A 24,723-nucleotide genomic window follows, 5' to 3' on the forward strand; every position below is an offset into this window, starting at 1 on the left:
AACCAAAAGGATAAAATCGAGCAAATCCATGAGTGACCTCCGTGCAGACGACGCTGTCGGAAGTAGTAGTCCAGTTGTAAGCTGGATAAGACGTCTGTTCCAGAAAATAACTCATAGCTCGGCAGACAAAAATACTAGTCCTGGTATAAAATCTGTTGAACTGACTGGACAATTGAGGCCGGCTGAAAGCAACACTGGAAAGAATTCAGTGTGTACTGTCTTTCTCAGAAGTGAGAAAGCTGTTGAATAATAAACAAAAGTATCAAATGAGCGTGCCGCCATGTGACGACGAGAGGCAGGTTTTAGTGATGAGAGGAAGTGGGTCTATCGGAGATTTAAGTTAACCGTGATAGCGAAGGAGATTTACCACAGCCTTCCAATATCAGATCTAAGAGTGCATTGTACGAAAAAGTGAATTTTGATATCAAACACCATAGAAATTCTCTTGCGTCTGTCTTCGGTGACTACCTCGCCATTGCGTGCTCATGTGACGTCCTGATGGCTGTCGCCACATCGATAGAGTATGTGAATGATGTAATCAACGTAAAATATAAACAAGAATATGTAAGCATAGATTGTTAAGGTTCTCCTGTTGAAATTGAAAGCGACAAACATCTGACGTTTAATATTAATACCATACCAGATAATGATGCTAATCCAGAAACATCTAAAACAAACGCCACTGACAAAGCGAAAGAGGACAAAACGTCGTCGACTACCAGGAAATCTCGTCCTCCTCCCCCTTCATACCCTCCACCTCCTCTCCCTCCAAATATTGTCATTTATGTATATCAATTTGTTATTAATCATTGCTGAATTTTTGAAGTATTAGCCTTTTATTCTATAAATGTGACTGTGATAAGTTGTTTTACAAACGATTTTTTGCCTTGTTGGCATGTTTTTTTTTCTAAATAAATGTCTTTAACTTACGTTTTTCCTTTTGAAAAACTCTGCCCGTGCCTAATGAAAACAAATTTGTAATGTTCTTAAATAACGTCGGAAGAATGTCGTTAGAAACATGAAGTTGTTATAAGTGATGAATCAACCAATATCGCATTCAACATTCGTTTATTTTCTGCACAGAATTTCTATACCGCTGCGGTTAAAAAGATAGGTTATGACATCTTATGCAAAAAATGTAATAAAACACTTTGAAAATAGCACATTAGTTTTACAAAAAAGTAATATTATCTGTACAATGGCATAATCATAAGCACATTTTTTCATTTGGCTTTTTATATGTCTGGGTTTAATTAAATAAATAGTTCTCGCACTCGAGCATGCCACTGGACTCTGTGGACCTTGAACATTAATGTTAACCTGACATGTTACCCTGGATCACAGTTTCTGATATCACCCTGAAGTGCATAGTACAGAGTAGATATAGTACTTTTTTTTATTTAATGCATGAAGATAATTTTGTCCTATCAGTCCTATCAGTTCTCAATACTTTTCTCAAAAACTTCGCCCAACTGTGAAAGTGTGTATGTTATCTACACAGTTAGTTCACATAAAAGCAGTTGAAGGAAGTGTTTGATTTAGTTTTCACAGAACTGATGCTTTAAGCGAGCTGCAATTTACTCTCTCTATTATTTGTGTTTTATTGGTTTTATTTTTTATTGTAAATAAGGTAAGGAGGTAACTTAAGATATTTAAATTAATTAATTTACAACTTAAACTGTTTACACAACTTGAAATAGATTTTTTGTTGGGGGGCTCTGATATACAATTATATCAACAATTATAACCTCAATTGAGTGCATTCATGCTCTTATTACGATACATATTTCTAGTATTTTTTTTAGCTAAATAGACTATATTTTAGATAATAATAAATAAGACTTAAAGGTCCATTACTAAGAGAAAGTGAGTTGGCAATTTTTTTCATAGCCAGAGCATAGACTTCTGCAAGACACTAAATAATGAAGATTGGCAGGTCAAAATTTACAGAAGGTCTTTGGAACTCAAAGAAATGTATGTGTATTATGTTATATTTTTCAATGAATCGACAGAATGACCCCCAGGTCTTTTTAACTTTCTTCATACTTCATAGAAAAATAATTGTACATATACTGCGATTTATTTCGAATTTCTACATACCAACATTCATTTTCCAATAAAATGAAATAGTTTCTGTGCTTATTAAAAGAAATTAAAATGTTCACTTTCCTTAGTATTGGACCTTTAAAACTCGTTTGAAACGGTGAACTATTTGCTTAACGCACGTAAGGTCGAGGAGCAATTGCTACATCATGTTTTAATACTATTCAGCTTCGTGTTTATTAGCGAAATACGTGCAGAAAAGTTTAGGTATATAATACTTTATTTAAATTACCTCCTTACAGATAAGTATTTAATGAAATATCATTCATACCGCAGTTCTCTGTTAAACTTGCCATTGAAATGAATAATAGATAGAAGCATTTTATCCATTCTAAAACGATTTGTGAATAATATTTTGTTAACAGACCGTGTGATATATACAAAGCATTGGGGCAATGTTCAGCTGTGTTCGATACGAGAAGTCATAATTTAGGACAAAAACTGTGACAGGAGTGTTAACGTATCACGCACTCTTTTGTAAAGTTTATATATTTAAACCTGTCAATTTTAAACGTTTAACCAGGCGAATATGAATTATGACTATGGTTCATAGTCATGTAAAACGCATTCTCTGCAGGAATCTTCCGTCGGACAGAAGTAAAAAAGCTTAACTAAGCATATATGATGTTTGGAAGATTTATGCAAGTCATATAAAACACATTCTATGTAGAACTTTTCAGTAGACCATTATAAGACAGACACAAAAAATGGGAGTAAAAGAAATAATCAAAGAAACAATAATAAATTGGAGTAAGGCGGTAGAGCTACATAATTCTGGGAAGTACTCGGAGGCGGCAGACTGTTATTCTGAAATAAAAGACGTTTCGGCAAGAATGTGCTATAACCAGGCTTGTGCTTACATAAAACTCGGCAATATAGACAATGCTATCCAGGTATTTTTTTTGTAAATTCATTAAGACTTCTCTTGTCAACGAATCGTATTAATTTTATTTTTGTTTAAATAATATACTATTTTTTCCCACCCGTAAACTCCGGAAACATTTATCACTAGCAGTGTTACTAGATTTTACATATCTTGTTCTAAATAAAATTCTAGGCTAAAAATTTGATCATATTTTACTTTTATATTAAGTTGTATTTTTTATTCAAAGCTTATATCAGATTGAACATAAATCAAAATTTTCTTCCAAGCAAAATAATAGCAGGTTCGCTTTAACTTTTTTGAGTTTGTTGATGAGTGTTTATGAAACGTGTAACATTCCTCACGCCTCTTACCTCCGGCTTAAGCAGAATTCTGTTATACGTAAAGACTGTTTAGAAAATACATCAGTAAATCAAAGTACGGAGAGACTTTCTTACGTGACTTATTTTGTTATTGATGAGTTTATTTTTAATTAAGAAAGTACATTATCTAGCTGTCATGATATTTTCTTTTATTAATTTCTGTCCCTTAATCCTTTAATACAGCTATTTTAAATATCAACCTGTCCGCAAGATCCACAGTTCATAAAGTAACAGTGTTGAGGTCCGCCTCTGTTGAAGAGAAATCGTTTGTTCTAATCATGAGAACCATAACGTCCGTAGAAAAATTATCAATGTCCGACAAATTATTCCGTAGTGTTTCGACGTTAGCTCCAGGATAACAAGAATATTTGACCAATGACGACAACAATAGTTTTGAATGGAAATGTCACAAAAGAATGACCCAAAATCTGGATGTAAACAGCCATTCTGAATTATTTAACGAAGTTTACAGTCCAACGCCGTTTACAGGAAAACATCGAAATTTACAAGTATATCCCATTCGTACTGCAGTAAACCAGAGTGTAACTGTTAACAAATATGTTGTGTATTAGATTACCATAGATATTCAACCAAATCACTTAAGATAAAACCAGAAATTAGCCAAAATAAAATTAAAGAAAGAAGCGTGCTATTCACTCTTGAATGCTGACGAAGAAGGAAGATGCCGTTTCTCGATTGGTTCAACGGTATCACGTGATAAAAGGAATTCACTGATTGGCTTTTACCGTAGTATATAAATTAACATAATTCAGAATAGGACCGATTCCCCCAAAATGTACAACAATGACATAAATAATTTTATCTACCTATAAAATTCATTTACATTTAAGGTATTACCGATGACGGTGTGTGTCTCAGTTTTATAAGTTGAAATATTTACTACCTTAATTACATAAATTCATTTGTTTATAGATCTCGACAGTAAAGGATATCAGAATATAAAGATAAAATTTCAGAGAGGATACTTTCAATACGTAGTGATATTTCAAAAACTTACAAAATAAAATATTCCTGTGTTTGACACAAGAGAGAGAGAGAGAGAGAGAGAGAGAGCAGCAGCAAAACTATTTTAGCTGTTCAACAACAAACTTCATAATATATATTTGCAATCTGTTAAGGTAGTTCTGCACGTTTGGATCGATCTTTTTCTACAATGTAGAATTTGATTAAACTCTGATTTTTCAAAACTTCAGAATATACCTAGAAAAATCAGCAAATAAAAAAGACAGGGTCGTGTGCTTGATTTTTTACTAGACTGATTAAAAAATTTGGACGCAATATTCCTTAATGGGAGTCTATGGGAAAATCATTACTTTCATAACATTTTCGCGAATAGAACTTTTTCTACAAAGTAGATTTTGATAAAATTTATCACAGTTGTAAATAAACACATGGTTTATAATTCGGTGAAATAAAATGTATAGGGCCGTGTGCTTATTTTTGAGATATTTGACCATGATTAAAGTGAACCGGACATTTCACGCTAATTTTAGACATTATTTTAATTATTTTAACGTGTCATATGTTTTAATATCATATACTGACTTTAGAAATATAGCAACAGTGCCATTGTAATAAATTTACTCACAGATTTCAATTAATTCGTAAATGATTTTCATTTCCGTACGCCGAATCCAGGCTTTATTCTACGTTTTCCGGATAAATGACGTTACGCCATCACTTCCGGTTTATCAAACGTGCAGAACTACCATAAGGAATTACGTCTGTGTATCATTATTCAATGTATTTTAAAAAGAAATGAAAACGGATACACCTTACGAATAAACGAAATATCAAACAACAACATAATACGTCTATAACTACTAGTATTAATAATAATTATGATGATGTTCCTTTTTTGTACTTTTAGAGCTTGTCCCGTGCGATAGGGAAAGATGGACATTTAGCTATAGCTTATTTTCAACGGGGGACCTTGTATCTTCAGAACAACAGGTGTGTCTGCATGTCCGATTTAATGTTTTTATGATCAAAGACAAACACAATTTTACTTCTGGAGCTTTCCATGTACCCAATGTAGGCCTCAAGAGGCAGCAAGGACTATGTATTCTTGCCAGAACCCAGTTGAAAAAACATGGTTAAATTGATAATTTGTTAATATTGTTATTTGTATTCTATGGTCCTTTAGGGTTATACAGGGGCTAATCAAAGAACATAAATTTGGCCGTATATGGTGCTCAGTAAGCCGAAATTTCGAGCTTCTTAAGTCGAAATTTCAAGTGCGTATGCCAATTTTTTTGGTTAATATGTCGAAATTCCAAGATACTGAGTTGATAATTAGTCTTGTGTATCTCGATATTTATAGTTAGTGAAATTTTCAGGCCGTAATCCCAAATTTCAAGCTTAGATACGCACGTAAATTTGCAACTGTTTTAATCATATGTAATATATCTACAAGAAACCATTCAATAAGATCAACGGTATTCTTTGAGTAGTCGAAAGACCAAACAGACTGAAATCTTGATAAAATCATGTTAATCACTGCCATAGGCAAAAGTGCGATATATTTTTTTTTGTAGTGAAAAATGTCTAAAAAGTAATTATACCAGTTAAAATCTTTTAAATACTTATAGTGTTCTACAACGATAGAATACGAAAGTAGCATGATGTACTGTTATATATTTTCTAGCACCATGAAGGCTATAGCTGACCTAGAGATGGCCCGTACCTTATTTCGAGGAAACACATATATATACTATAAACCACTTGGTCTATACACTACACTAAGCAGCTTCCAGGTAAGGGCATTTATAGCTTATCACATAACTTACACTTAACTCAGCTTCCAGAGTAGGGCATTTGCATTATAACATGATCTGTAAACCATTCGGTTTCAAAGCACTTAACTAAGCAGCTTCCAAGTTAGGGCATTTGCGATATCACATCATGTACACTAAATTAAGAAGCGTCCAGGTTAGAGCATATGCATATTCACATTATCTATAAACCCCTCGGTCGGTCTATACACTTAACTAAGCAGCTTCTAGGATAGAGCATATGCATTATCTATAAACCCCTTAGTCTATAAACTTAACCAAACAGCTTCAAGGTAAGGTATTTGCATTATCACATCATCTATAAACATCTCGGTCTATACACTAAACTAAGCAGATTCCATGTTAGGGTATTTGTATTATAACACCATCTATACATCTCTCGGTCTATATACAATACTATGCAGCTTCCACTAAACTAATCAGCTTCCAGGTAAGAGCGTTATCTATAGACAACTCGGTCTATGCACTAGGCTAAGCAGCTTCAAGGTCGATTATTTTTTTGATAAGCGTAGGTCGAAAACAACTTATTTTTATTATAAGCTACTTAAAACATGTAATTATAAGGAACGAATGTTTTTCTTTCGTTTACAGCGGTACAAACCATATCGGGACCTTTTACAAACAATCCAATATTAACTTGCACGTAAGAAGTCAGAACTTGTGGTTTATTCCCTCCTAACGCACAAAAATAACATTTAATTTTTAATTAATATATGGAGTTTCTTTTAGCCTAATCATATTCGCATTGTTTTCAGATTCTACAAAATCTTGCCCTGGCTTATGTAAACGCTGAAAGATTGGAAGATGCTCGGAGATCACTGACTGAAGCTCTTCACAACGCCGACGATCTTCAAAGGAAAAGTATCACTGCATCACTGGAAAGAATTAATGTAAGTATTACTGTGTTACTCTAACCTGATCTGTACTTACCTATGGTTAGCTACAAAGGCGATTCCTGATTACTCTTCGAGGATTTTTGTCCGGTAGTGGATAGTACTAATCTTTCCCAATGTTCATTTATCTGTCTAGTGCAAAGCAACCATTTACAACCATCGGGTAACGATTTAATGTTTATCCGAAAATATTTGTTAGTAATTTCAGTTGAAGGAGAGGAGAATTGTAGTTGTTTCATAGTACAGTTGTTTACTTCTTCCTTGTTAGGACGACACACAAGCGGCTAAGATTGAGTGACTGGTTATGTCTGAAATAATGCTAAATAATAAATGTGAGCTAGGGCCTTTTTTGTTTCATTACACATTTAAAGGTTTCAGTATGATATAAGCTGTCTCCGTGTGATGCTAACTCCAACAACAAGCTTTGTATACGCTGCGTGCTATCTTAGTTTTTGCAGCAGACGGACATAAAACCGATATACACATGTTGATAACAGAAAACTTTGCTTAACTAGTGAGAGCGCTCACTTCGAGAGTTGGAGGTCATCTGTTCGATCCTTGGCCCTATCATAATTAAGACATGAAAAATGACACAAATAGCTCCCCGTGCTTGGCGCATAGTTTTAAAAAGGAACTAGCTTCTCCTCTTACTTGGATACCAGCAGGAATGAGGTATTGAGAGTTTTAAAAGTTGTTTCACAATAGACTTAAAATAAAACTTACTTTACAGGATTCTCGCACAGATCTCATCCCAGTGACGCAGCTGTCAGTAGATAAAGTATTTACCCCGCCCAAATCTGTCACCCAGAACCTTGAGAAAAAAGGTATCGTTAGGAAAGCTAAAGTAGTATCTGCTTCCAATACAGACGACAGAAGTGCAGCTTTCCACGGTTCGAAAAGGGTAAGACATATACTGATATAAACAGCTTATTCGCCTTTTTGACCACTTTGCCAATATCTTAAAATTACTGAAAATACCTTTTTGAAATTAAGTTTATGTACGTTTAGAATGACATATCAAAATGCCAACAGTGTCAATGTTATCATAGCTTTTACTCACTTTACGACTTGAACTCATTTTATTTAATTACACAAATATACACTTACATGTGTAGAATTTACAAAAGTGCAAAAGTCTTTTGAGAGAATCAAAATAGCGTTGTTGATGTACCTATTCTATCATGCTGACTTAAAACAAACTAAACATTTGTTAACGAGTTTTCAACAGCCTTCACAAGAGTGGAGCTCTGACTTAAAATCTTATTTCAGAGAAAAGTGTTGTACTGGCTACTTTGAAAGATAGAAAGGAAATGTTTTGTTGCTTAAAGCAAACTATAGGATAAGAAGCGCCCATTTAAGAGTCCATGTTTAAGAACAGTGAAATCATACAGCATAATTTACTGTGATTTTTTCATAAACCTTAATAATATGACGTTAACTCATTAATTTTCATAACATATCATAGGTGCGAGAGTTAAAGCAACTGCCGATACCGCCGACGAGCCCATTCAACCCGCTTAAGCGTTTTGTAAAGAATCGACCGCCACTAAATCACAGCATCTCGGGCCTAAACGAACTAGCTGCAACCAAAGGGATGAAATCGATCAAATCCACGAGTGACCTCCGTGCAGACGACACTGTCAGAAGTAGTAGTCCAGTTATAAGCTGGATAAGACGTCTGTTTCAGAAAATAACTCATAGCTCGGCAGACAAAAATACCAGTCCTGGTATAAAATCTGGTCAATTGACTGGACAATTGAGGCCGGCTGAAAGCAACACTGGAAAGAGTTCAGTGCGTACTGTCTTCGCGGGAGAAAGAGAGCTTTTAAATAATAAACAAAAGTGTCAAATGAGCGTGCCGCCATGTGACGACGAGATGCAGGTTTTAGTGATGAGAGGAAGTGGGTCTACCGGAGATTTAAGTAAACTTGACATGTTATCGTCTAAACGTGATAGCGAAGGAGATTTACCACAGCCTTCGCATATCAGATCTAAGAGCGCGTTGTACGAAAATGTGAATTTTGATTCAAATCACCATAGATATTCTCTTGGGTCTGTCTTTGGTGACTACCTCACCATTGTCGGCCGGAGTCCATCGTGGTCTTGTGACGTCCTGACGGCTGTCGCCACACTGATAGACGTAATCAACGTAGAGCATGATCAAGAATCAGTAATCATAGATAGTAAAGGTTCTCCCGGTGAAATCGAAAGCGACAACCCTGTTACGTTTAACATTAACACCATTCCAGATAATGATGCTGGTGCAGAGACATCAAAAACAAACGCCAGTGACAAAGCGAAAGAGGACAAAACGTCGTCGGCTACCAGAAAATCTCGTCCACCTCCCCCTTCGTACCCTCCACCTCCTCTGCCTCCTCTGCCTCCAAAATTTGAAATTTATGTATAATGATTTTTTACCAATCATTGCTGCATTATTAAAGTATTAGCCTAATATTTTATATATATGTGCGTGTGATAATTTGTTTTACAAAAGATTTTTGATCTGCTGGCAGACTTATTTCTAAATAAATGTCTTAAACTTGTTTTTGTTTTCCTTTTGAAAAGCTCTGCCCGTGCCTTATGAAAATATGCTCGCAATGTTCTTAAGTAACGTCGGCAGTATGTCGTTAGAAACATCACGTTGTCATTAGTAATGAATTAAAAAAATATCACATTCAACATTTATTTTGATCTCATCTGCTGTACAGTGGTTAAAAATGTAGGATTTGTTACATTATGCAACATTAATTAATATATGTCGCACTCGAGCATGTCAGTGGAGTCTGTGGACCTTGAACAATAATGTTAACCTGACATGTTACCCTGGATTACATTATCTGATATCACCCTGAAGTGCATGTGATAAGAATAAAAATGTTGCAGCATAGAACATAAAATAAGATTTTTTCCCATTTAATGCATGCAGAGAAAATAGTCCATCTGTTCTCGGTACTTTTCTCAAATACTTCGCCCAACTGTGAAAGTGTGTATGTTATTTACACAGTTAGTCCACGAAAAGCAGTTGGACGAAGTGTTGAGAAAAGTACTGAGAACTGTAGCAGATGCTTCGTGCGGAGGAAAGCACTTATTTTGCTGTCTTTGGTACACTTCATATTATGAAAATTAATCAAGTAATTAGGAAAATATAGGCAAAATGGTACCCGAATCAAGACGTTTTCTCCGTATGTACGGTATCCAAAAGTCGCGTGGGCTGGCCAAACTATATGTCCAGCCAAATACTTACATCTGTTACTTTTAGCTAGATGCACATATAAATGTATACTGATTTCTTTAAGAATTAATTTTCAATAACTAAAAAACTAATAAAATCATCATTTGACGCCTACATTATATTACTATTTTACAAAACGAACTAAATAGCACTAAAGCTTATGCACATTGAGTTCTTCTGTTGAAAATAATTTGGTCACTAATCGCATCAATGAAGTTTCTAATTTGAAAGTTCGTATAGACGATCAACAAATTAAACTTCCAACAATGTACTGGATTCCTAAATATTAAGCTCGCTTCATCGCTAATTCAAGCTCTTGTACCACTACAAATATTTCAAAACTATTAACACCATGTCTAACTGCTGTGAAAGCCCACGTTAAAAAAATACTGCGATAAAGTATAAGAAAACTCTGGTATAGACTTATTTTGGTCGATCAAAAATTCTGGCGAAATCCTGGATAAGTTTAAATTTAATAATTACAAGGTATCTACAGTCAGTACATACGATTTTTCTATTTGGTATACCACTTTACTACATAATTCTATAAATGACAAACTAACTGCCTAATTCAAAAGACGTTTGTCAGGGAGAATGCTACATTTCTCGCTTGCAATTTTGATAAAGCTTTTTTTTTACTATCAGGGGGCAGGGTAAGAGTGAGGTTGGGTGCGCACCATAAACCGGTTCAAGCTCCCCAGTGGTGTTTTTGCCACTGAACGTTCCAAGGCGATGCCCCACTGTGTTTCTTTATTTGTTCGTTTTGTCCTCGTATGTTTGCTTTGTATGTGTGTGTGTGTGTGTGTGTGTGTGTGTGTGTGTGTGTGTGTGTGTGCGTGTGTGTGTGTGTGCGTGTGTGTGTTCGGTGTGTGCACGTGTGCGTGCTGTGGGTTTCGTTTTGGGGAGGCTGCGTTTTCGGAACATGGCATTCACTGTTTTGTTATTTACCCTTGTTTTTTATCAGCGTTGTCGTTTTCGAACTTATATGTTATCTATTATAAGGGTTAGCGGGAGGTCAGCAGAACGGTCATCTTGCTGGCCACGGAAGCGAAGTTAACCAAGGGGAAATTAATGCCGCTCTTGTTAACGTAGAGCTGAAGTACGGGAAACTTTCTCTTGAGATCCTTCTAGTGGACTATGGTAGACACGTGACCCAAGAAGACGAGAAAGTATGTGGATCGAATGGTATCACCTATGAAAACCAGTAAAACAGAATGTTAAAATTCTAGATTTAGACATCAGTTTTATTAATATTAGCCATACTCCATTAAATGCAAGTTTTAAATTGTGTTTCGTCGTAACATGCTTTGCATCATGCAACTTCATAAAATCTTGATGGAAAGAAAAAAAAAAGATTTATTTATTCCAATTATGTGTAATTTATTTTGTTGAGACACATGCTATGCAAAATGACACTTAATATATGTAAGAAAACGACGACGCTGATAAAGTTTAACGTTTAAAATGTCACAAAACGAAATCAGTTTCATACCTACGCACAATGACGAGTTGAAAAACAAATCATTGCATTGCGAATGAATAGGATAGGTCTTTCGCTTGATATACTGTTGGTCGCATTCACCTAGAATCGTGTACGCAATAAGAGGGCAATATTAGAACATGTTTAATGACGAAACAAGTGTTTGTGCACATCTGATTAAACCAAATCATTCAATTCCTTGTCCAGTCGGTATCTACTAAACTCTTTGAAGGATTTACACGTGCCCCTTTACTCAAATAATTCTCAATTATCCTGGCCAAAGACAGTGTAACCGGTTGAGCTCAAATAATTCAGTTTTTATCTCAGATGGCAACTAGGCTAGAGGCTTGTTACCATTTACTTAACGAACATAACTAATTGGTGGGCGGACAGTCAAATGGTGTTATCAGAATTCCAATTTATTGTACATTGTATCATATGTACATTAGGATAATAAAAGTTGTTTTAGACTTCATTACAGTCCTAAAAGAAACACATGTAAAAGAAGCGGTGGTTTAATTACTCCATTCCAAGACAAGGGATGGGTGGATTTTGTCCGATGTGCAAGGACAGGAGGGGGCGTAGATGGGGTATTTATGCCGGGATGGGATTTGGAAGAGTGGTTGTCCTACTCTCACACTAAATGTTTATTGTTCCGATAATACTCTTAATTGACCATTGTTGATTTCTGTGCACGTTATATTTTCTTGAGTTTAATAATTATATTATGAGAATATATAATGTCCATTGACACATTTTTTCAATATGAATACCATTTAAAAATGATAGTTCCGTCAAACTTTTAGAGACCGTGTGATATTAAAAATTAGCCACGCGGCTTAATCTATTACATTTGTCCGAGTGCCATTGATGGCCACAGAGTAAAAAGGCTGTAAGTGACGTCAAAGACATTACTTACGCTTCAGTATCTATCATGACCCGGTCTGACTAAGTGACATCCTCGAAATCACAAAAAAATCCTATGTTATGGGAGATAAACTGTCCAATATATCACTATAAAATTACTAACAAAGAAATTCAAAATGCCAACCATACGTCTTTCCTAACAATGTTCATCTCCAATTACTTTCCAAACTTTTAGATCGAAAATTAGGTCACGATTATCTACACCCCGCCTCCAGATTTTTGACTCACACACACACACACACACGCACACACGCACACACACACACACACACACACACACACACATATTGTAGACTGAAAAAATATTTCAGAGTCTGTTGTAAAGTGTACTAAATTTTTTCATGTTAACTCTGTGTAAATGATTTTTATTTATTTTCTGTCTTGATCATGTGCCTAAATAAATTTGAATTTGAGTTTTACTGTTTTTTAGCGTTTCTAAATCAGAACATAATTTTATTTGAAAACAAATGGTGGTTTTCGATATGAAAGGAAAAAGTAAAGACTTGTAAAATATAATCAAATAATCTATGTAATGTAGGTCCAACGTTATTCCCCAGCTTGAGTTTTCTCATAACCTTCTTTATATCTATGAATAAAAGTTAGGTTGTGTTAAATTCAAAGAATGATAAAAGTTAGGAAAATTGAATAGATCTATTTCTTAGAAAAAATCTCGATCTTTCAACCTTTCTTTACCGACTCGTGTTTACAAATTTCAAGTTTCAAATTTGGCTTGTCCATCAAGAGATTCTGCATTCACAACATCATGCTTATTTTTCAATTGTGAGGAATCGACAATGAATAGAAATGATCGAGCAGTACTAAATTATAACTGACAGATGAACTATTTCGATCAGAAAGTGAACATTATTTTCCAACGTAAAACTTCTTTTATTTCCTTGACTAAAATAAACTTGGCGGACCGGCATTTTTGAAAGAAATCGGTGCACGTGTGATTTGGGTTTCAATGTATAAAGGCGTTTTCTTAGAAAAATATGAGTCGTTGCATCTGCATTGCTCTTGATGCATTTTACACTACTGTATGTATGTTATCCATGTTACACAGCGTGTACAACTAGTAGGGTATGTTAGCCATGTCCAGTATGTCTTTACATAGTTATTTTTCATGTGCAACACAACTTGGTATATTCAAAGAATTTATTTGGCTTTGTGTTTCTTTCATTATTCTAATTTGTTAAAACTCATAGTCCTTAATGCCTTATCTCCAAAACATTCCGAAATATTATTCTTGAAATCCAATGTTTCTTAATACCTGTGTGCAAGTAAGATACACGTACGAGTTTAACTACAAAAGTAGGAACGATTTGTTTTAGGTCATCCAAACTAACCCTCTAACTCCTGTTAACCGACGCTTTTTCGTTAACAATTATGACTAACATATTATCTATAATTTACCTGGGAAGTTTCAAATTACTTCCGTCTATTTTCGCATTTCTTTAATCAATCAAGACTATGTATAGTCCGTCAAAAAGACTTTTAATAAAATGTAAGCGTGACTAAACACCCAACAAAGTAAATACTGAATATAAACGAGTGGTTTTAAGTATATCATATCGATTGCCGCACAGTTTACACACTCAAAATTCTCTGGCAAATTCATTAACATATCATATGCAACTAGAAGATAATTACACGTGATACAATAGAGAACCTATCTCCTATCTCCGGTGTCTGCAGGTCGTGACAATTAAACAATAAATTACTTCAAAGGCACATCTTCCTACGGCTTGTCTACAATATATTTACAAAGGAGTTAGGTATTTTTAATTTCTATCTTCTGTGTAGTTTTTTTGTTATATTTTGACCGTATGGCTCAAGCTAAGACCTCTGCACTTTTCTCAAATTAACATAGTGATGGAATGAAATTTTAACATAAAATGCTCTCAGTGAAATTCTTCATTCATGTGTGTTTGCTAGATATGAAAGTTAAAAAGGACGACGTAAATATGGTGGGCCTATGAAAAGGTATATTTTTAAAACTCCGGGTAAGACAGTTTTAGATTTAAGCTGTATTAGCTTATAAACAACAATTTCTAAGTCAGTGTTATTGAAAACAGTAACTTGATCTGCAATGTTGTATTCGACTCGAATGATTTTTTTTGACATTCTGATTATAATACATATTTCTAGTATAACATCAGCCAAAATTGGCTATACTTAGATAAATAAGACTGAAAATTCGTTTGAAACGTTGAATTTAAAGCATGGAAGGTCGAGTAGCAAATGTTACGTGATGTTTTAATTTTTTTAATTGAATACACGGAATTGTATTCGTTAGCAAAATACGCGCAGAAAAATTGTAGGTATATAATATTTTATTTAACTTACCTCCTTACAGATAAGTAGTTAATGAAACACCATACGTGCCGTAGTCGTATTTAATCCACTCTAAAACGATTTGTGTATAATAGTTAAATTGTTAACAGACCGTGTAATATATATTTATATATAAGGCATTGAGGTAGTGTTCAGCTGTGTTCGATACGAGATGTCATAATTTGGGACAAAAAATGTGACATTCGTAGCCTTAACGTATCACGCACTCTTTTTTAAAGTTTATATATTTAAACCCATGGACTAAGCGAAGTCATATAAAACGCATTCTTTTCAGGACTTTTCAGTAGATCATATTAAGACAGTAACAAAAAATGCGGGTAAAAGAAATAATCAAGGAAACAATAATAAGATGGAGTAAGGCAGTGGAGCTACATAATTCTGGGAAGTACACGGAGGCGGCAGAATGTTATTCTGAAATAAAAGACGTTTCGGCAAGAATGTGCTATAACCAGGCTTGTGCTTACATAAAACTCGGCATCGTAGATAATGCTATCGAGGTAATTTTGTTGTAAATGCATTCTCTTATCAGCTAAATATATAAATTTTATTTTTGTTTGAATAATATGCTATTTTTCCGCCGCGTAAACTCCGGAAAATATGTATCATTAACAGAATTACTAGATGTTACATATCCTGTCTCTGAATGATATTTTAGGCAACCAATTTGATCATACTTTCTTTTTATATTAATTTGTAGTTCTAACTCAAAGCTTATTTCAGATTTAACAAAAATCACATGATTTAATTATTTTCTACCGAGGAAAATAATAGCAGGCTCGCTTTAAAGAGAATTCCTATAGTTTTTTTCCTTTCATAGAATTTTTTTAAATTCACATATATGATAGGAAAATTTGTGCTGAAAATAATGAACAAATAAAAACTATGGGTCACCAGGCTTGTTTTTGTGAAAAATTGTTTTAAACACACCCACTGTTGCTGAAACTGCCAGCGATATTTCATAATTTTCTGCTTTTTTATAAATACCAACCAAAATGTACATCAAGACAGCACAATAAGTTTTGTTTTCTTTTCACAGATTTTATTATATATTTAATTGATATCATAGTTATATTTGTAATACTCTATCCTTACAATAATAGGTACAAATGAAAAAAATATATTGTTTCATATTCACTTTTGTGAACTTTTTTCAATGAAAAATACCCATAGTGAAGAATATTTTTTTAAATTTTGAAAAAACTCTTTCATAGAATTTTTTCTTGTGTCTAGATAATTGTATTGTGAGCATAAAAATGGTTAAAAATGTATGGGTCACCAGGCTAAATTTTATGTTAAGACCGTAGAATACAACACCTGTTCGGACGGAAAATGGCGCGAACCTGGCCAAATTGATTACATGTATGTCTGCTAGAAGTTAAAGAAAAGTTTTAAAAATTCTTAATTCTTTCTATAATTGAATACTAAATAATCTGAAAGGTGATATTGTTTTATCAGTACTAAGTCAATTATCTTACATTATATGAACGACACTGTCTTTGTACTAAAATGCGATGTGAAAACACAACCACAAAAATAGCAAGATACCTTTCAGGCATGATACTGGTCAATACAACATAAAACAGTATCAACATTTGATTACTGATAAAACTTATCAAAAATGTTATTTCATTCAAGATTCCTCATATTTAAGATTGTCTGTCACATGTTTCAACAAATATTGACTTCAGTTCAGTTTTCCATAGAAAGTGACGGCTGCGCAGAAAGATGCGCATAAAAAACTATAGGAATTCCCTTTAACTGAATCTGTTAATGGGTGCTAATGAAAAGTGTAAAACTCCTCACACCCCTTACCTCCGGCTTAAGCAGAATTGCATTATACGTCAAGATTGAACGAATTCCATTATCCCAAGTGCGGGAGGTTGAGGGTTCGATCCCCGGCCGATGATATGGTGGTGGTGATGATGATGATGATGATGAAAATGATGATGATATATTTTTACTCCCTGTTACTGTAAAAGGATACGTTAGATATTAACTATGTACGTTTCTGTACTTTCAGAGTCTGTCCCGTGCGATTGAGAAAGATGAACATTTAGCTATGGCTTATTTTCAACGGGGGACCTTGTACCTTCAGAATAAAAGGTGTGTCTGCATGTCTGATTTTATCTTTCTTATGATCAAAGACAAACAAAATTTGATGTCTGCGCCTATAGGTTCTTTCTACTGGTACAAATGACAGCTGTACATTTTGATTGGTGGATGAAAAATTCCACAGGTTTCCGAATGGAATAGACAATATTTTCTTAAGGGGTGTGCAGGCGCTCTGAGCAGTATTGTTAAACAGTATAATCCGTTGCAAGGCTCCTGTGGAAAAAGCTTGTAAAACTACATAAACATGAACTGCGACAGAGTTCGACTCTGCCACTCTGATACGGAGTGATCTCCCGTAAACGATTTGCAGTCAAGTCGCCCCCTAGTCAACACGCCCCCAGTCAATTCGTCTCCATTTTGTCAGACGATTTCTCTTCCCTACACACATTTTTTGTCCCTCCTTTTTAGTCTTATTTTTGTCAAAGTTTCCTAGATTGGGATTAATATAATTATGATTTTTACTTTAAAAACTGCGTTTTGATTTGCTTTATAAATACACGGTCGTATGTACAGAGTGCATGCACGTTTCGCAGCTTAAAGTGTGCATTGACTAATACGGCTGTGTATCTTTTTTAAAGACACTTTTTGTTTGATACATGGTTAAACGGTAAATAAAGGAACATTGCGCAAAAGTTTTAATTGTGTATATTTTCTCTAACATTAAGGAAACTTAATTATTGCCATGAAATTGAAACTCAAGTTGTAATTACAGTTGTATGGAATAGCATAATTTCTCAAGAATTCAGCTAACTTGAAATTTTAAGATACGTAACTCGAAATTTGATTTAGTGTCTTGCCTCATCTGCAACTTTTGAACGACCGTCCGCCGTCTGTCAAAGTTCAACAATAAAGAACAAGTTTGTCAAGGCTGCGTACTTCTCCACTGCACCAGGACCCTTATTCATCAACATTTTAAGTCTGAACCTAAGACTTTGAAATGATAAAGTTTCTTTTTGTCCTGTATTTGTAAACATTGTACAGACATTATGGACACTTGGCATAAATATGGGATATATTGCAAGGTAGATTTAATGTTCCTTAATTCTCTTGAGAAGGAACACTTATACTTGATTGGTAAGTCACACTTGACTGAGCAACTGATCGCAAAAGCTGTTGTCATCACAAGCTGGCCAATCAAACTCCGTGACCTTAGAAATAACCTCTGACGATAAAATTATTCTTTCCGAATTGAGGCGACTCTGTGTCTCAATGCGCTCCGCGGATTACATTTTAATAAACCCGAGGATGGAAAAGTTGCGTTGTTGAAACAGGCCAAACATATTATTTGTCACAAAGGTTAACATATGTCGTTACCTTCGAATGCATGGTCAATATGTAAAAACAAACCCCAATGCGACCCTTTCATTGTCCCGGTAAAACTAGGGAATTTAAGTTACAGTGCGCAATCGCAGAAATTGAAGCCCCAGTCAATTTGTTGCTCCCATTTGCAGACGATTTAGTAAAAATATCCTCTCAGTAATAAAAACCCAGAGAAAGTCAGAAAAAAAATCGACTCTTCCTTATCGATTAAAATGGGAACCAAAAAATACAATGGGATTTACCTACAATGCCTTCAAGGCATTTAGTGTTTATAAATATATTTTAGTGCAGCAGATTTCAGTAGCAATTGTCCATGGCCAGTTGGTTAAGGCGTTGGACTACCAACTATGGGGTTCGGGTTCGTTTTTTTTAAAGTTGTTAGTTATATTATTTGTCACAAAGGTTAACATATGTCGTTACCTTCGAATGCATGGTCAATATGTAAAAACAAACCCCAATGCGACCCTTTCATTGTCCCGGTAAAACTAGGGAATTTAAGTTACAGTGCGCAATCGCAGAAATTGAAGCCCCAGTCAATTTGATGCTCCCATTTGCAGACGATTTAGTAAAAATATCCTCACAGTAATAAAAACCCAGAGAAAGTCAGAAAAAAAATCGACTCTTCCTTATCGATTAAAATGGGAACAAAAAAATACAATGGGATTTACCTACGATGCCGTCAAGGCATTTAGTGTTTATAAATATATTTTAGTGCAGCAGATTTCAGTAGCAATTGTCCATGGCCAGTTGGTTAAGGCGTTGGACTACCAACTATGGGGTCCGGGTTCGTTTTTTTTAAAGTTGTTAGTTATATTATTTGTCACAAAGGTAAACATATGTCGTTACCTTCGAATGCATGGTCAATATGTAAAAACAAACCCCAATGCGACCCTTTCATTGTCCCGGTAAAACTAGGGAATTTAAGTTACAGTGCGCAATCGCAGAAATTGAAGCCCCAGTCAATTTGATGCTCCCATTTGCAGACGATTTAGTAAAAATATCCTCTCAGTAATAAAAAACCCAGAGAAAGTCAGAAAAAAAAAAATCGACCTCTTCCTTATCGATTAAAATGGGAACCAAAAAACAGAATGGGATTTACCTACGATGCCGTCTAGGCATTTAGTGTTTATATATATTTTAGCGCAGCAGATTTCAGTAGTAATTGTCCATGGCCAGTTGGTTAAGGTGTTGGACTACCAACCATGTGGTCTGGGTTCGTTTTTTTTAAAGTTGTTAGTTATATTGGAAGTTGTTAATTTCTTTTTTGTAATATTATTAGCGTGACGTTGCAAACGTCATTCAGTCGTAATTTGACGTAACAATGATGAGCGTTTTATAAATCTAGTATTCAACTAGTAAACTTGAGTCAATTCGAGTTGGTTTGGGTATGATTGGTCTGGAATCGACTGGGAGAGTGATCACCTAAATCTAAGTTATTTTAGTTTATAATGGTCAGAGACCCTATTGGTAAAGGCGCACACGTCCAATCCTGGGGTTTCACATACTGATGACCAATATTTAAAACAGACATTACTACCAAGTTTTTAAAAGATGACCATTATATATCTATACAAATGTGCCCAAGAAGGAACTTTTGCTAAGCTTTAACTTGTTACATCGAAAGTTACGGCAATTGGAATATTTAGTGATTTAAAGTCTAAGTCTAGATTTCGGGCTTAAAACGTTGATGATTACGGTCTCTGAGCTTGGAAGTCATTTTCTTGATCGATATAGTAAAATAGGGTAGATCCTCTAGGGTAATACAAGGGCCAATCCAAGAATTTGATATGGGCTATATATGGTGGTCAGTAAGCCGAAATTTCGAATTGGTAAATCTAAATTTCAAGCGACGTAAGCCGAAATTTCGTGTTAATAAGTCTATATTTCGAGTTAGAATATCAAACTTTCTAGCTTCGGAAGTCGAAATTTTGGGTTAATAAGTCGAAATTCCAAGATGCTGAGTTGACAATTAGTCTTGCGTATATAGATATTTCGAGTTAACTAATACATGACACGCATCTGGCACTAATGCTCTGTTGTAAATTTGCACTTATTTTATCTTATTACATATGTAAATTCATCTACGAGCAAACCATTCAATGAGATCAACAGTGTTCTGAAATCTTGATAATGTCATGTTAATTGCTGTCATAGGCCTACGATGATTTTGTAGTGAAAAATGTCTAAAAAATCAATTTACCAGTCAAAATCTTTAAAATTGTGATAATGTTCTACAACGATAAAAGAAGAAAATCATACGAAAGTAACATGACTGTTATATATTTTCTAGCACGATGAAGGCTATAGCTGACCTAGAGATGGCCCGTACCTTATTGCGAGGAAACACATACATATACTATAAACCACTCGGTCTATACACTACACTAAGCAGCTTCCAGGTAAGGCATTTAGGCTATCACATAATTTACGCATAACTAAGCAGCTTCCAGGGTAGGGCATTTGCAATATCACATCATCTACACTAAATTAAGCAGCTTCCAGGTTAGGGCATTTGCATAATCATATTATCTATAAACCTCTCAGTCTATACACTTAACTAAACAGCTTCGAGGTTAGGTCATTTGTATTATTACATTATCTATACACCTCTTGGTATATACACATATCTAGGCAGTTTCAAGGTTAGGGCATTTGTATTATCACATCATCTATAAACCTCTCGGTCTATATACTAAACTAAGCAGCTTCCACTAAACTAATCAGCTTCCGGGTAAGAGCATTATCTATAAACAACTCGGTCTATGAACTAGACTAAGCAGCGTCAAGATCGATTTTTATTTTCCAATAAGCATTTTTTGAAAACAATTTATTTTTATAATAAGCCATTCAAAACATGTAATTATAAGTATTGAATGTTATTTTTTGCGTTTAAACCGGTATAAATCATATCGGGACCTTTTACAAACCATCAAAGAATGATTTGCCCGACTCATGGATTTGTAAAAAGTCCCAACATATGGTTTATTTCCTCCTAACGCACAAATATAACATTTAATTTTAATCAATTAACGGGGTTTCTTTCAGCCTCATTTTATTCGCATTGTTTTCAGATTTTACAAAATCTTGCCCTGGCTTATATTAACACTGAAAGACTGGAAGATGCTAGGAGATGGCTGACTGAAGCTCTACACGACGCCGACGATCTTCAACGGAAAAGTATCACTGTATCACTGGAAAGAATTAATGTAAGTATTACTGTGTGCGTCTAACCTGATCTGTACTTACCTACGGTAAGCTAAAAAACGATTCCTGATTCCTCAAAGAGGACTTTAGTCCGGTAGTGGATAGTACAAATGTTTCCCAAAGTTCATTTATTTGTCGAGTGAAAAGCAACCATTCACAGCCATCGGGCAACGACTTAATGTTTATCCGAACTATTTGTTAGTAATTTCAGCTGAAGGAGAGGAGAATAGGAATCTGTTTCTTAGTACAGTTGTTGAATTCTTCCGTGTTAAGACGACACAGAAGTGGCTTAGATTAAGTAACTCTGCTAGAGTGACTGTTTTTGTCTGAAATAATGCTAAATAATAAATATGAGCTAGGGCCCTTTTTACTTTTCATTAGACATTTTATTAAAGGTTTCAATATGATTTAAGCTGTCTCCGTGTGACACCAACTCCAACAAAAATAATCGTGTTGGCAACAGCTGTATCTAACGTTAACAAGACTGCTTTGTATACGCTGTGTGTTATCTTAGTTTGCAGAATGGACATAAAACCAATATACTCATGAAGATAACAGAAGGCATCATAGCCTCTTCGTGTTTTTAAAACTTCGCTTAACTAGTGATAGAGCGCCCACTTCGAGTACGGGAGGTCGTGGGTTCGCTCCTTGGTCCCATCATAATTAAGACGTGAAAACTTACACAGATACCTCCCCGTGCTTGGCGCATAGTTTTAAATTGGAACTAGCTTCTCTTCTCAGCAGGACTGAGATATCGTGAGTGATTTATATAAGTTGTAGAAGTTGTTTCACAACAGACCTAAAATAAAACTTACTTTACAGGATTCTCGCACAGATCTTATTCCAGTGATGCAGGTGTCAGCAGATAAAGTATTTACCCCGCCCAAATCTATCACTCAGAACCTTGAGAAGAAAGGTATCGTTAGGAAAGCTAAAGTAGTATCTGCTTCCAATAAAGACGATAGAAATGCAGCTTTCCACGGTTCGAAAAGGGTAAGCCATATACTGATTTAGACAGCTTATTCACCTTTTTGTCATTTTTGCAAATATCTTAAAAATTACTGAAAATACCTTTTTGATATTAAGTCTTCTTACGTTTAGAATCGCATTGTTGAAGACATATCAAGATGTCAACAATGTCAAACAATGATACCATAGCTTTTATTCACTTTACGACTTGAACTCATTTTATCTAATAACAAAATTATATACTTAAAAGTGCACAATTCACAAAATATACACGTAAATGTGTATAATTTACAAAAGAGAGCTAAGTCTTTAGAGGGAAAGAGAAACAAAATAAAGTCGTTGTTGTATCTATTCTATCATGCTGACTTTACAAACATTTGTTGTCAAGTTTTCAACTGCCTTTTCAAGAACAATAAGTCAAAAGTGGAGCTCTGAATTAAAATCTTGTTTCAGAAAGAAATGTCGGTTGGCTACTTTAAAAGATAGAAAGGAAAAACAAACTATAGGATAAGAAGTGCCCATTTAAGAGTTCAAGTTAAAGAACAGTGAAATAATACATCATAATTCACTTTTTTCATAAACATTGATTATATGACGTTAACTTATTACATTTTCAAAACATATTATAGGTGCGAGAGTTAAAGCAATTGCCAACATCGCCGACGAGTCCATTTAACCCGTTGAAGCGTATTGTAAAGAACCGACCGCCACTAAATCACAGCATCTCGGACCTGAACGAACTTACTGTAATTAAAGGGATGAAATCAAACAAATCCACTTCGTTTTCTGTCAAAAGTAGTAGTCCAGTTGTAAGCCGGGTGAAACGTCTGTTTCAGAAAAGAACTCCTAGCTCGGCAGACAAAAATACTAGTCCCGGTATAAGACTAAACCATTCATCTGGTGAATTGACTGGACAATTTAGTCCGGCTGCAAACAACACTGGAAAGAGTTCATCACGTACTGCCTTCGTGGGAGTGAGAAAACTACAAAATAATAATCAGAATTGTCAAATGAGCATGCCACCGTGTGACGACGAGATGCAGGTTTTAGTCATGAGAGAAAGTGGGTCTACCAGAGATTTAAGTACATTGGACATGTTATCGTCTAAATGTGACAGCGAAGGAGATTTACCACCGCCTTCCAATATCAGATCGAAGAACGCGTTGAACGAACAAATGAATTTTGATTCAAATCACCATAGAAATTCTCTTGGGTCTGTCTTCGATGACTACCTCACCATTGTCGGCCGAAGTGTCGCCACATTGATACAGTATGAAAATTACGTAACCAACGTAGAACATGATCAAGAATCAGCAAGCATAGATTGTAAAAGTTCTCCCGGTGAAATCGAAAGCGACAACCCTGTTACGTTTAACATTAACACCATGCCAGATAATGATGCTGGTGCAGAGACATCAAAAACAAACGCCACTGACAAAGCGAAAGAGAGCAGAACGTCGTCGGCAACCAGGAAATCTCGTCCTCCTCCCCCTTCTTACCCTCCACCTCCTCTCCCTCCAAATATTGTTATTTATGTATAATGATTTGTTATTTCTCATTGCTGAATGATTAAAGTATTAGTCTAATATTATATACACTTTTGATAATTTGTTTTACAAAATATTTTTGCTCTGCTGGCAGACGTGTTTCTAAAATAAATGTCTTACATTTGATTTTGTTTTCCTTTTGAAAAGCTCTGCCCGTGCCTTATGAAAATAAGCTCGCAATGTTCTTAAGTAACGACGGCAGTATGTCATCACGTTGTCATAAGTGATGAATTGAAAAATATCACATTCAACATTTATTTTTATCTCATCTGCATTTCCTGCACGGAATTTCTATATCGCTGCAGTTAAAAAGTTAGGTTATGTCACATTATGCAACATGAAATGTAATAAAACACCTTGAAAATAGCACATTAGTCTGAAAAAAAGTAACATTACCTTTACAATAGCTCATGCAGTCTTAAATAAATATTTTCCAGATATTTTGCAGATGAAAAAAAGCTTTTTGTAATATCATAAGCACTTTTACATTTTGCTATTTATAAATCTGGATATAATAAAA

General features: G+C 34.9%; 2 protein-coding genes across 3 annotated transcripts; both read left to right on the top strand.

Annotated features, from left to right (window-relative positions):
- Positions 1-2,449: 2,449 nt before the first annotated feature.
- LOC123535862 (uncharacterized) lies at positions 2,450-9,600 on the top strand. 2 transcript variants are annotated; one of them, XM_045318647.2, is made up of 6 exons: positions 2,450-2,996; positions 5,240-5,322; positions 6,017-6,125; positions 6,920-7,054; positions 7,788-7,958; positions 8,523-9,600. In XM_045318647.2, the coding sequence occupies exons 1-6, from the start codon at positions 2,811-2,813 to the stop codon at positions 9,462-9,464; spliced, it is 1,626 nt and encodes a 541-aa protein (XP_045174582.2). In that variant the 5' UTR covers positions 2,450-2,810; the 3' UTR covers positions 9,465-9,600. The 2 variants fall into 2 exon arrangements, with proteins under 2 accessions (XP_045174582.2, XP_045174647.2); XM_045318712.2 differs by lacking the exon at positions 5,240-5,322 and having other exon boundaries at positions 2,897-2,996.
- A 5,581-nt stretch (positions 9,601-15,181) lies between these two features.
- LOC123536012 (NADPH oxidase activator-like) lies at positions 15,182-24,197 on the top strand. Its single transcript, XM_045318821.2, has 6 exons — positions 15,182-15,548; positions 17,072-17,154; positions 20,774-20,882; positions 21,555-21,689; positions 22,510-22,680; positions 23,286-24,197. The coding sequence occupies exons 1-6, from the start codon at positions 15,363-15,365 to the stop codon at positions 24,195-24,197; spliced, it is 1,596 nt and encodes a 531-aa protein (XP_045174756.2). The 5' UTR covers positions 15,182-15,362.
- The last annotated feature ends 526 nt before the right edge of the window (positions 24,198-24,723 follow it).

Source organism: Mercenaria mercenaria, chromosome 15, assembly GCF_021730395.1.
Source record: "Mercenaria mercenaria strain notata chromosome 15, MADL_Memer_1, whole genome shotgun sequence".
NCBI classification, from domain to species: Eukaryota; Metazoa; Mollusca; class Bivalvia; order Venerida; family Veneridae; genus Mercenaria; species Mercenaria mercenaria.

Bases quoted from the DNA above. Each gene is read 5' to 3' on its own strand.
- LOC123535862 (XM_045318647.2), top strand. From the start codon at position 2,811: ATGGGAGTAAAAGAAATAATCAAAGAAACAATAATAAATTGGAGTAAG. The intron at 5,323-6,016 runs GTGTGTCTGCAT...TATATTTTCTAG, and splicing joins TTGTATCTTCAGAACAACAG to CACCATGAAGGCTATAGCTG. The intron at 6,126-6,919 runs GTAAGGGCATTT...CATTGTTTTCAG, and splicing joins CTACACTAAGCAGCTTCCAG to ATTCTACAAAATCTTGCCCT.
- LOC123536012 (XM_045318821.2), top strand. From the start codon at position 15,363: ATGCGGGTAAAAGAAATAATCAAGGAAACAATAATAAGATGGAGTAAG. The intron at 15,549-17,071 runs GTAATTTTGTTG...CTGTACTTTCAG, and splicing joins TCGTAGATAATGCTATCGAG to AGTCTGTCCCGTGCGATTGA. The intron at 17,155-20,773 runs GTGTGTCTGCAT...TATATTTTCTAG, and splicing joins TTGTACCTTCAGAATAAAAG to CACGATGAAGGCTATAGCTG.